The sequence below is a fragment of the Astatotilapia calliptera genome, chromosome 19 (genome assembly GCF_964374335.1).
Source record: "Astatotilapia calliptera chromosome 19, fAstCal68.1, whole genome shotgun sequence".
NCBI lineage: Eukaryota > Metazoa > Chordata > Actinopteri > Cichliformes > Cichlidae > Astatotilapia > Astatotilapia calliptera.
Genome location: NC_137440.1, coordinates 28,894,327 through 28,907,985, shown reverse-complemented (window position 1 = coordinate 28,907,985; position 13,659 = coordinate 28,894,327). Strand labels below are relative to the sequence as shown.

General features: G+C 43.5%; 1 protein-coding gene across 4 annotated transcripts in view; it reads right to left on the bottom strand.

The window, feature by feature from the left end:
- evla (Enah/Vasp-like a) overlaps positions 1–13,066 on the bottom strand; it is a 37,878-nt gene extending 24,812 nt beyond the window's left edge. The window contains exon 1 of one of the 4 annotated variants that reach the window (XM_026151763.2): positions 12,604–13,066. In XM_026151763.2, the coding sequence (XP_026007548.1) occupies positions 12,604–12,608 (5 nt within the window). In that variant the 5' untranslated portion in view covers positions 12,609–13,066. Of the gene's footprint in view, positions 1–4,076; positions 4,531–4,574; positions 4,621–9,107; positions 9,394–12,603 lie in introns of those variants that run through there. The other 3 variants (XM_026151762.2, XM_080293798.1, XM_026151761.2) reach the window with 3 other exon arrangements.
- Positions 13,067–13,659: the final 593 nt, after the last annotated feature.

The following is a 13,659-nucleotide window of genomic DNA, read 5'->3' as shown; positions in this document are numbered from 1 at the left end:
TGTGCTTAAACATTTCCATCCAATTAGTTCTGTCGTTGGCAGGGGAAAAAAACAGTAATCTACTATAAAAATGTACAGCTCCCTACTGTATATTTTTACATATGTACCACAATAGAGGATACTATTTGAAACTTTGGCCATGGTTAATAATACGGGAGAACTTTTATCTAAAATTAATTAACTAAAAGGAGAAGCAGTGAGACCAAACATAAGACACATGCCATGCTATCATACCCGAGGTCTTTTTCAGCACCTCTGCTTTCCCCCAGCCTTTCACGTCACCATAAATCTCACTTAATTACTCTGTCAACTGTCACATCAGTTATCATTCACTGCAACTTGGAGGTGCCACAAATACAGCTTAATCTATCCAACTAATGAGTTTCATTTCATGCTAATTAAGTAGCCTAAAAAAAACAAAAACCCACCATAACCTCCCGCACAACGAAAGCCAGCCGAGAGAGAATAAAGCACCCAGAGAGGCAGCAGAAGTGATAATTACACAGCTTTATGCATCCCTTGTTGGTGCTGTAGCTAATAAAGAAATGCAGTCAGTGTCAGGGAGATGTTTGGGAAATAAACATTAGTAGCCTCAAGTGAAAAATGTTTCATTCCTGCAGAGGAATTTGCTCCCATATTGGAAATTTGGTTGTAGGAAAGGTCAGGAAGTCAAACAACCAACAGTGCAACCACTGTTGTAAAAGTTTCCATTGAAACATTATTAATTGTAACTACAAGGAGAGACATAACCCACTAACACCATGCACAGTAGCCAGAAATCCACCTCGGTTCTTAGTATCTTCTCGTTAAGGGTGAGGCAGTCAGTCTTATGATGTGATGTGAGGTGCTGCCCCTTTTTTTTCCAAACAGGAAGAGAAATACATAATTATACACCCACACACAGTATATTATGGTACCCATAGTGTACATACACCATTACATGGTAACAGATATTTTTACTGAAGGGCCAGAAACAGGGACAGAGAGATTGGTTGTAAAGTAAGGATCCAGTTTAGTGTTATTATTATGCTCACAATGAGGATTATAGCCCCCGTGGCTTTAGAGCAGGGCAAAGCCATACATTTAGAGACGGGATGCCACTCTCTCTTTGTGTGTGTGTGTTTAAGTGGGTGAAGGGGTCTGGCTGACAGAAGGAAGAGGTCTGTCTGGATTAGAGACAGAGCATAGCAGGCAGATCATTACCTCACTGCAGCCTTAAATCTAAATTAACCCGGGCTTAACTCTCGTACAAGACCTCTAATCTGCTCCATGGGGGAAAGTAGTGTTCACAGGCACAGGCAGGGAAGGAGGCCCGAGGAACTAAAAACAGCACAAGCTCACTGTGGCTCACACACAGTGTGAAGCTGGGTCACTGGTAACCCGGCAAGCTATACACACTTAGTCTGTTTAAAGGATGCAGTGAGATATGAGGCAGGGGCCAGATTGCAGGGGTTGTAGTAACTGCCGCATGTAACCTAACACTGCTACTAAACTATATGGAGCACAGTCATTAAAAATAAATAGGAGTGACACACACTCACAGAGTTATAATTACAGTGTTTTTGCTGTCTGCATTTTGCCAAGCATGCCAAATCTGACTCTTAAAGGGACCATTTCTGCTTTTCTTTAATGTCCGTCACAGATTTAGTCCCATAATAATGGAAGATTATATCAAATATGGACCACGTTTTTCAAAAAATGAGGGTAAGTGTACAAATAATGCCTACGAGGGAGAAGCTCAGGCTTTAGACTGCTCTAAACAATCTGTATCAGACATGATTTTTTTCACTCTTGTCTCTGTATGATGTCAGTGAGAGCGGATATCCTTAATATATGAGCCCTGGAGCCCCGCCCACATGCTGTTTAGCTCTTTAAATCTCCTTTTACAGAGGGTTGACCAATCGGAAAAAGTGTGGCTTAAAGGGAGAGGAGCTAAACGGGCTTTTTACAGACAGCTGCACCCAGAAAAGGATGGTTTTTGTGTAGCTGTGAAAACACCTTAAGTACTTTTCCTGAGTTCAAGAGTAAAAATATGGAGTTGGAAATCTGAAAAACAAATGTAACATATATTTAATTCTACAGCAGAGGTGTACTTATTCAAAAGACCTTTGAACTCGTGTATCACAGTCCCGCTAAGTAGACAACTAAGACTATTTTAAAGCAACAGCACACAGCCGATTCACAAAGGCTTTCACATCCCAGATCCATCATGTTGTGCCTCACTCTTAATAGATCACAGGGCATTTATCTGACCCCCGCCCCACTCATATACGAATACTGCACAATATTGCAAAATGCAACTAAGCCTAAATGAGAGAGAACAGAGTGATGTGGTCTTAATGGCATTAATTTCAAACTGCATTAATGTGCTTATGTTCTTAGCCAAATGCCCCAGTTGTTCTGTGGAAAAGGTTCAGTTGTTTGAATCCTTCTGCAGCACAATCCTTTTCATTCAGAGCCATGTAAAACATAAACAATGATCAGACAGTTTGCTTATTACACTTGATATCTATATGTTGTATATTTTGTGTACTTGGTGTCCTTCTTCAGTCTGTGTTTCTGCCCCTATCACTGCCACTTCTCTCCCTGTTCATTCAGGTTTAGGTTTAAATGAATATCCTCTACAGGTCAAATAAATAAAATGATTTTAAAATACTCGAGGAGTCAATTAATTATAAGAAAAATAAATAGAAACAGATACACAACTATTGCTTATCTTAAAATATAGAGTTCAGGTCCTGGGTTGGCTGGCTTAGGTAGGTGGCACAAGGCCACTGTGGCACATGAGTTTGATTCCACCCCAGGCTTTTCCTGCATGTTGTTCCCCCTCCTTTCCTATCTGCTTCACTGTCCCAACCACCAATAAACGCTAAAATACCCCCAAATAAATCTTCAATTCAAACCAGACGAAAGACGAAAAGCCAATAATGTGTGTGAAAAATAAGGGGCTATAAATCTACCACGAGGATACATATCCATCTGAGAGGAGTTTGGAGTCGGGGGACAATTTCTGAAGAGCAGTTTAGAATGAATATGAAACAGTACTTTTGTATGAAATGCCCGTTCTTACTTAAAAATTTAACATTGCTCACAATATCGTATGCATTTTCAGTGTTCAGTGCTGCAGCAGACACAACAGGAGTTGCATGTATTAGACGGGAAGTCAGTTTTAAGCAGCGGCTGCACATCTCGTCATAAAATCCTCATTGTCCTTTATTTTCACACCCCCAGCCTCCCCCTTTCGTTCTTCTTCTCCCTCGTGATAACAAGGCAGCCAACAGAGCTGTTTGATCCTACCGCTCTCATTTGGAACATCAGCAGCGACCAAATATCCCTCTTTCTCTCTTTTTCCATGTCTTCCCTCGATCTTTCATCGTCCAGGAGAGAGAGGGGGGAAGTGCACTGGCCTGAAAGGCTGCCTTTCTAGCCGGAAGCTAAGCAGTCTTTAACACGTGTGTGAATTAAACATGTATAGAGCCCTTACAGAGCTCTTCTATTCAGAGATGCTCTGTGTGAAGCTGCAGCGTGTTTAGAATAAAGAAGATGCTCGGCGTCGCATCACGTGCACACGCTGAACCGCATCTTTCTGGCAGCATCTCTGGCTTTGATGGGAATGCTGCAATCAGGCGAACAGTCATCAAAACACATCAGAGTCAAAACTTTGCACACTTTTGTGCACTTTTAACATAAAAACAGAGAGCTGATTCATTCCACCTTTATGGCAAAGTTAACATTCTCCATGCACACAATAACTAATCCAAAATAGCCTCCATTCTGTGTCAGTTTGCTGAGGCCAGATTAAGATGACAGATTAGTATTTCAGCTCTGATTAAAATACAGCAGGGAAAGATTTGTCCGTCTGTGCTGCTGGAATATTACAGTGCTTTCTTTGTGGACGATAATCAAACCTCATCGACTAAACAATCAGACTTTTTTTACTCATCCCAAACTGTTTTTATCTCATCTTTGACATCCTTCCTTCATCTTCCTTCCTATCTTCACCCTTCATCCTCACTGACTTACTTACAGGAAGTAGAAATGATCAGACAGACGTCAAACAAAGTGTCAGCACAAACCTGGCAGCGATGTGGCTGTAAAACAATCCCGAGTCACTGACACTCTGAGGAAGGCAGTAACGCAGCGCTTGCAACCGGTGTATGTCCATGCTGGTCAACAGGAAAACAAAACAAAGCAGCAGCAGCAGCAGCGTCACTCTATAACACAAACTCCCTTCTGTGCTGCTGCGTTACATTTAAACTCTAACCTATTAAAAGCGGTTTAATCCTCTCCTGAAAGCCTGCGAGAAATTACGCACAAGAGCAACAGCTGCATGAGTAACTAAAATCATCCACTTAGAAGCGAAATGAGATTTAGAACATTCCCGAGTTCTCGCAGTGCTGCATTCACATCCAGACGGATGGCCCCTCCATCCAGGAACAAAGGCGATGACGGACAGACAGACTGGCAGAGATGAAGTCACTGACCAGCCAGCGATCCCTAACACACGATTGTGAATGTGCGATTGTCACTGAACCTCTGCGCTATTGTTGTACTGAAAACCCAAGGGAGATTACCTCATATCCGTCTCAACCAGCAGCACCCCCCCCTCCCCTAACAAATCCAAACACACACTACAGTTTACTGGATGTATGAAGGGGGGGGGGGTCCTGCTGTTATCTCCAACCGCCCCTCCTCCTGACCTGCCGTTGCCATAGCTACCCAAATAAGCCGAGCCCGAATTAACAACCAGTGGTCTATACTGTGGTCAGCTACTATTGACTGGGATGTCCTCCACCTCTGAGGACAGTGGATGAACACTCACGGGGCATGCACATTAACTGGAGGTGGTGTGTGCATGTGTGTGCGTGCATGCGTGTGTATGTGCTAAATGTCCATTAAAAGCTATTGAATAACTCACAAGCTAACGCTCAATCTGGTTTAGATTCCCTGGGTGAGACAGCAAAGGGAGGTGGGGGCATTTTGGAAGGCATCGGTGTTATTGTTGAGCGGAGCGGCAGTATTCGATCCAAATGTAATAAAACCAGAGGTAGAGAACGTTCCCGGTTTGATTCTGGCAAAGGACCCTGTCCACTGTGTGCTGTCCTGCAGGCTACAAATAAACGATCTCCCTCTCAAGCTCTCACACACAAATCCACACAACCTTGGGCTGACAGCAGTCCAGTGTTAAGATGACAGAGCATTACCCTTTGACCTCTCTGGTTCACATGCGCTCGGCTCTAACGGCTGACATCATATGCTGCTCAGAGAGCAAACAACCCAAACGACAGAGTCCCACCACCAAGATGCGTGACAGGGCACTCTGTGTCACGTTGACATTGGTTAAACCGGGGTCACGATCAACAGCGATTTGTTATTCAGGGGTAACAGCCATGCCAAGTGAAATTACTCTTGGCTCGTGTGCGGCTCAGATGGCCCAGCTGGACCGCAGGACGTTTCTGTGGCCGGACGGGTAAATGTTAACAAGCTCGATCTGTGGCAGACGAGGCTCTGTTGTGCCCAGAGGAGGAGACACTGCCTGCTCACTAACATTTATAAACTGATAATAGGAAAGAGCTAAACTGCTGCAGGGAAAGTGAGCGCATCGAAAATCAAACATGAAGGCCACATTGTTGCTTAGAAAGAAAAAGACACATTCACAGTGATCATAGGGTGCTATTATTCTTTCTATTTAGGATTTTTCCAATAAATGTATGCCACAGCAAAATAATATTTATTTTAAAAAATAGGACGATAGCAATTAAAGCATAGTGTTGCAATATTTTGCATGACAATATTGTATCGATACAGGGACACCAAATATCTAAATTTTATTAAATTAAATTAAATAGTCTGGGAGTTTTATTACACAGAGGGCTCATCTCATGCATCACCAGCCTGAGTTAATGCTAGCTGAGCAAACTTACATTAAATGAACTGATTAACCATCCAACACTGGACACTAAAATACCTCCTAATCAGAGTAAGCTAATGGCTCAGTCACATGAGGGAAAATAAGACAGGAACATTCTTACCTCTACACAAAAACTTGGCAGCGTTCTGATGATTTTATTGAATTTTTTCACATTTTGTGACCGACTGCAACTATTGGTGACTAAATGGTTTCCCAGAGCTTGAAGTCACTGCACACTCACAAGCACTTTTGATCAAGGTTGCCTTACCTTGTCAGGATCCTGGGTCTCCTGACCCAGCGTTTTTAGTTCTTTTGTGATTTTTGTATTTTGTCGAGTACTTGTGTGATTTATTTTATGGTTTCTAGTTTGCCCCTGTTGTTTTCCTGTGCCCCCTTTTGTTCTGTGTAAAGTCGGCGTTTCTTGGTCTGTGTCTTCGCATGTTTTGAGCTTCTTGTGTTTCAGGATTTCCCTCTGTATATTATTTATCATCTCTAGTTTTTTGGTTCTTTGCCTTATGGTTATGTCTCTGTGTTTCTTAGTTGCTGTCTCTACCGTGTCAAGTTCGCGTCTCTGTGTTATACTTCCTGTTTTACTTTGAAGGTCCGTGTCTTATATGAATGTGTTCAGTTTATGCTTCCTTGTCTCGTCAGTTCTGATTTCCCCCAGCTGTGCCCTCCTTCTGTGTCTCATTCCCCTCTTTACTTCCCAGTGTATTTAAACCCTGTGTTTCTCTGAGTCAGTGTCGTGTCGTCCCTCAAGCTGTGTGTTTCCTCGTGTGCCTCCCTGCAAAGTGTAAGTTTATATTTTCCCTGTGTAGTTTAGTTTTGTATGCTTTTCCCCTGTCAGCAAATAAAGCTGAGTTTTTTGAGTTCATCCCTCGAGTCTGAGTGCCTGCATCTTGGGTCCAACTCCTGCCTGCCACACAGCACTTCCTGACATACCTGATAGAAGGCAACCTTTCTGCAGTCGCAGTCTTGGTTGGACTGACTGCAAACACTCAAAGATACAGACAGATTTCCAACGTGTTGCCAGTCTGAAAAAATCTCCACTCAACTGGTTTTATTCTTGTTGGAACAGGAAGGCTGCAGAGCGCAAATGTGAAAGTTAAATGTGAATTTCTGTCCATGTACACAACAGCAGATATATTATTTTCAGTGATTTATCACAGTTAACTGCTGCATCATCACAATCAGATTGCATGTAATAGCCAAACTGACCCCATTCAAATAACTGAAGTGAGATAAAAAAAATATACTAACAGTTAAAATTTGAAATTATAATTTGCAGTTTAAAAAAAGGTGATATTTTATTGCAAAATGTTAAAAATTGCAGTAAATTCTTTTACTGAGGCTTCCAGTGCAGCAGAAGCCTCAATAGGTGAAGTATTGTGATAGTCATGGGGTGTTTGATGATTCACAACATTACTCTCATATACGCTTATGAAAAGCTAAAAAAACCTTTTGTAATTGATTTATTTTTGCTTGTTTGTTTTTTCTTTTTTTGCTGGTAATCACCGAAAATGTCAAAATTTTTCAAAATCTCAAAGTCCTTTTCAAGTGCAGAATTTTAACAAAAAAAAAAAAGCGTAATTAATTTGAAAGCACTGAAAGAAAAACTAGACATAAAGTAGAGCTGAATAAAGACCGACGCCAGGGATGCACTAATCATGAAACATGAACAGTTTGCCTGATAGTCAATAGTGTTCCCACACTAACCCCATAATACTGTAACTTATTCATTACTCCTGAGATACCAGTTGCTGTTCCTCTTTCTGTGCCAGGGAAACAGTAACTTAACTGTAGTCACATCTTTTAGCTCGTCATCACACGATGTTTGAGAACAGTGAAATAACTGAAATAACCACCGACACTGGGAAATCTCATCGTACATACAAAGATTCAGGCGGATCATCTGTAATGTGTAAAATCAGCACACTGACCTCCATAATACCATCACTTATTCATTACCCTGTAGATGCCAGTTGGGCCTCAGGCTAACCGACTGTGATCACATACAGTACAATATGGATGGCAACCCCACATTTCACTGTCTTACCCTTCCCCCACCACTCTCCTCCACCTTCTCCAGTCCTCGTCACCGTCACTAATCCTGATCCTTAAAGGGATCCGCCGCTTCCGTTTGGAGAGAAAATACTTTGTAGGTTACACAAACGAGAACACAGGAAGAACAGAGCGAGCGTTAGCCTGTTCAGATTGATTAACATTCTCAGCCGGAGAATAATATACAACCCTGCGGAGCTCGTATTTTTCTTTGTATCCTGTGTCGTTGATGGGAATAAGAATGGGCCGAGGTCTGGACGGTAGAAAAACGGAGCATTAGGTTTGATTTCACAATTTGAGGTTACGTTTTGGACAACTTTTGTTTTTATTTCCACATTACAATCAGAATGACACTGTCATAAATAGTGAGCATACTGTGAGAGATGCTGAGAGATCTTCCCTGTGATGGAGATTACTAGAGTGCACGCGGTCAAGTGTAAACCATCAGTCTTATCTCTTCTGCCCCACTCGGCTCTGTATCTGTATTTGTGCTTTAACAAATCGCCATGACCCGCTCTAATCTGGCAGGGCCACATTATACTGGACTATACCCTCTCTTGAGAGTCTCACTCAATCAGCCAGTCAGATTAACGCTTTCTATCTCTTTCTTCTCGACTTCCTTTCTCAAACGCACGCACATGCAACGAGTCAGATGGGATCAGTCCCGTGAACAAGAGTAAGCAGCTGAGCAGATTCAATGGCAGGCAGCAAGAAACTCATTCCTTTATTTGCCAGGAAAAGACTGAACCAATGAAAGACTGCTAGAGGGTAACCAATCAGACTTCTCTGCAACAGCTGGCTCCAAAGAATCACAGGCAGAGGGGTGGAAAAAAGGAAAGGAGAGAAAGTCAGCAACTCCTGGAGGAGATTTTTTTCCAAGCTTTTCCTCCAATTCAACATATTCAGCGGCATGTCGGGCTTGGTGAAATTGGGGTTTTTCTTGCAGGCGCACAATTCTGTTTCAAGGAGCAAACAGATTGTGTGGTCTGAAAGCTGAGCCAGGCTTCAAACAGAAACACCACAGAGTGAAGGAGGCTACATCATTACCGCACAACCCAAAGCCAACCTTAGCTTTACTCACACAACTCCAAAAACACAGAGAAGAGACGATCACTGATGAGTCATTTTGCCTTACCCGAAGTCGTCCAGGGAATACATGTCGCAGGAGAAGAGGGCACAGTCCTCGAGCACGGGATGGAAGGAAGTATAAAAAAGGGAGATTATGGAGGAGAGGGGGAAATGTCAACCTTGAGAAGAGAGAGCAATACGCATGCTGTCCAACTCTGCTGCAGTCAACTCAGTCTTTCCCCTCTTCACATCCCTCTAAAAAAGTTTAAAAAAAGAGAAAAAATCTACTACGCCAGCAAGGCAGTCATGAGCATGAGACACAGAGAGAGTAGGAGGGAAGGAGTGAGCGAGAGAGATGAGGAGTGTTGCAACAGAGTAAGGGAATGCAAGAGAGAGAGAGAGAACATGTGACCAGCGCAGACCAGTCACCTCCCTCTGCTTCGGGGACCGAGTCGTCGTCTTTCAACCTCCGAGGAATAATTTCCACTGGATGGAAATTACATGTTAGCCTGTATTGGAAACAGGAGTGCTTTTACACTCCCCTTTCTATACCGGAGCTTTAAATAGATTCTGCATGTCAGCCTTTTATCACTAATTAACTACAGAAGAGGAAACAACAGCAACAGTTCATTCATTCAGCTCAGATATCATAATGGACACAACATTCCCGTTCTCTGCAGGAACAACAGAGCGTAACGAGCAACAAAAGTTTCCCCGATGTGGCGTAATATTCGCGGCATCCCTGTGGCTTTTATCAGAATTCGCCCTCCAACGGCGGTCCATCTGGCAGGAGCAAACTTAAAGGCTTTTAAGCTTCTTTGCAGCAGTGAGCCGAGGTGTAGGAAACAAACAAAGAGCGATCCACTGAAAGATTAGGAAGCTTTATGGATTTAAGAAAATAGCCAGAAACACACAACGGATCCGGGGTTCTAAAGTGGCACCCAGAAGGTCTGAGTTCATGTGCATCCAGGATTAGTGACATTCGGCTGAGGCCTAAGCGAAAACTTTCAAGCAGACTTTGAACTCCACAACAAACAGAAAAAAAGTGTTAAAATGTTGTTACTGCAAGTAAATACAGGGCCAGATACCAATACTGATACCAGAACTTTTAACCTTTAAGAAGAGAGCAGCGTGTCTTGATTTATAAGATGAATCATTGTCATCAGTTTGCTGATTTTGAAGACATTTTAATGATTACTAAATCATGGTGATTTTTACTTTCCACAGTAATGAGTTCACACAAAAAACTCCACTTTTCAGCTTTTATTGTATTTCATGTAAGAATTATTTAACACAATCCAGGGGGCTACATACTGAACTTAGAGGATAGAAAAGTATCGTCCATATTGATTGATTACTTTTGGAGAGTTAATATTGATCTGATACCAATACCAGCCTTGGAATTGATACTAATCAATATTTGGATCTAGCGAAACCCTTGGGGAGTGAAAATGGAGAGACTAAAGGTTAGGCTGAACCTGTTTGACCTCCACCACGCCAAAGGACACAGCCTTATGGATGATGTACAGGAGCAGATAGAAAACAACCAGATAAGGGTAGATTCATAAAGGACTGCCATGTGAGAGTCAATTAATCATTTGTGATATTCAGTTGTCACTATTACTGCTAGCTAAAAGCCATTTTCCTTTCCCCTGAAATCCAGGCTTTATCATTGTATCACAAATGGGAGCGCTGTGGCTGCGGTGATGCCGTCTCTCGTGGAGCTGCTCTCTGATCAGCTCAGAGGGCAGCAGGCTGCAGTAGGAGGCATAACTCAGCGTTTTACCTTGCAGTGAGTGCACTCGCTCTTTCTACTTTTTGCACAGTGAATCACCACAACGAGCCCTTCAGAAATAATCCTGTCCTATAATAGCAATGGACAGACGCCTACATACATGCTCACGGTTCTTCCTCCCAATCCACTCTGCCTACTCGTAACACGCACGCACAAGCATGCAGAAACAGCCAGGTCTAGACTGACGGTAGAGAAGAAGCGCCCCTTAATGAAATCTCTAAAAATAACTCCACTCTCGTGTGTACACTTATGTGCAAGTGCATGGGCATCCACATACATGAATGCATGCGCACCCTCACATAAATGCAGCAAATGGAAGCGGCGAGGTTGAACAAATGGGCCCATTGAATGTAATTCTTTTTTTTTTTTCCTTTAACCCTGCAAAAATAAAAGCCAGGTCGCCCCTCGCTGATGCTTTGTGGAGATTTAAGACTTCCCTTTTGGGCCTGAGTCAAAGAGCAGATCTGCCTCGGGTGAAGACAAACACACAGGATGGGATACAAGCAGCGTTGCTTTACAGAAAAAGAGGAAACGGCGTGCTCATCTGACTGGACTGGAAGATATGAATCTTGCATGTTTACGTCTTGGAGCAGTTGAGCCACTGGCTTTGTGCTGGGTGAGGTTACAGGATGACGGTGAATTATTGGGACTGGAAATAAAAAAACAGAAGCACTTCACAAATATGATTTATCCCATTTTTTGTTCCCTTTCTCTCTCTTTTTCCTTTTCCTTTTTGATTCCACAGACTCTCAGCAGACTCTCTCACAAAGATACAGACCAACACCGGTAGCTACAGGAAAAGCAGAGCGAGAGTGCACTGTATCTGAGGAGAGCTGTCAGAGTAAATCTGAGGCTGTAAAACGGAATGGTGCAGGCTGACTGCAGCTACGGAGACATGGAGGAGTCAAACTAAGGCAGGAAGGGGAAAACATAAAAGGACTGCTTCATAAATAGCACAGAGTATAAAGACTGCTGCTCCTCCTGCTGAAGAAGAAGATCTGGGCCTCAGCGCGTTCTGCATACCAGCACAACCAGGAAAGGGCTCAAAATACCGCCCATAAGCTCAGATGTAGAATGACTTCAAAAAGAGCCACAGACTGGATAGTATGCATATATGCAACCATCATGGTTTCTGTAGGTGTATATGGGAAGTGGGTGAGGGGGTGGGGGTCTGTTAACCTGCCTAGCAACCACCGGAATAAACACCCTCCTCCTCCTCTTGCCACGGTTATAAGCACCCTCATTTATCCTGTCCCCCACCCACCACACCAACACACTCCCCTCCTGCAGCCACTCACCCCGGCGGTGCATCAATCACATTTAACGAAAGCAGTATTTTATTATTTTTTTTATCATTTCACCGGGTGCACCCGAATTGCTTATGTAGGGAAATACATGATGCTGTCGTTTCCATGACAACATCAACCTGGCCTGAATCCTGCCTTCAATGCGCTGGGTGGGTCCGGCGGTGACAAAGAAGGGGGTGGAGGGGGGTGGAAAGCGGAGAAGTCATTTCGATAATTCGCCATTTAACAATATGACATAAAAGCGCACAGTTAAAGGGCGCACGTATGGAAGGTGGGTGAAGGGGATGAGGCCGGGTGGGTGGGCACCCGGAGGAAAAACTGGCAATAAAATATGAGAAGATGCTGCAGTTATTCAGTAAATGATCATTCCAGCGAGGTTATTGTGGAAATGCAGATGTAGCCCCGGAGAGGGCTCCGTGTCGCTGCGCATCTGCCATGACAGCGCACGATACGGTGCTTACCTCATTTTCCTCCTCTTTTATTCAACCGGGGCTGATGGCACTGATGAGGCTGCTCAATACGTCCCGCTATTATTTCAGTATATACCCTCGTGTGAGGCTCGGAGCAGCCCGCCGGCCTCCACCTTGTGTCCTCTCTGCGCGTCTGTGGCGATATCACAGGCTGAGGATGGGTCGTGAAACGCTAAGCGACAACCCGAGCGTTTTCTTCCATCCGCTTTGTGCTCCGTTGTCTCTGCTCTCCGCACGCGCTGCTGCTTACGCCGCGTGTCCTTAAGTCCATGTTCAGTCGGTGCTCGCGCTCGGTAGAAGACGGTGAACCGTGGTCGTCAGCCGCCTCCTTCATGCCATATTTTCTTCCCATTCGGAGTGTTTTGGTGAGATGGACAGATTTTGGGGAAAATGCTAATACGGCGTGCAAAGGGAGAGGGGAGGGGGTGCGAGCCGACCGGCTCAATGCTGCCCACCTGCGGCCAAGACGCACACATGCAGGGAACTGACGCCCCCTAAGTACCCCACCCGTCAGAGTCTCAGCAGGCAAACAAGTAGTCTGGTCTAGCCCCCTAATGTATGGAGGACCACATGAGCCAAAAATAAAGCTAACTAAACAAATGATTGTTAGTAAACACACACACACACACACACACACACACACACACACACACACACACACACACACACACACACACACACACACACACACAAATATTTATATTTATTTTGATTTGCTTGTGTATTTCTTTACCGTTTAATTAAACCTCTATTTATTCGTCTTCCAATTTGATTTTACATTCTATTTATTGATTTACGCATCAGGGCTCGCAAAATCGCTAGCCCGACGTCCTCTGGTCGGGCGACCACAATCTATCTCAGCCCTGCATCATTGCATTTACATGATTATTTTCTTAAAATATTTTTTTGCTTTTTACATTTCTTTTATTAATTTCTATTGAATTTTTTCCAACTATTTTATGAGGTCAGCTTTGTTCTTTCTAACTAACCTCAGGCTCTTAACAGAAATTACTCCCTCGAATAGTTGCTATAGAGAACTGAGGTGCT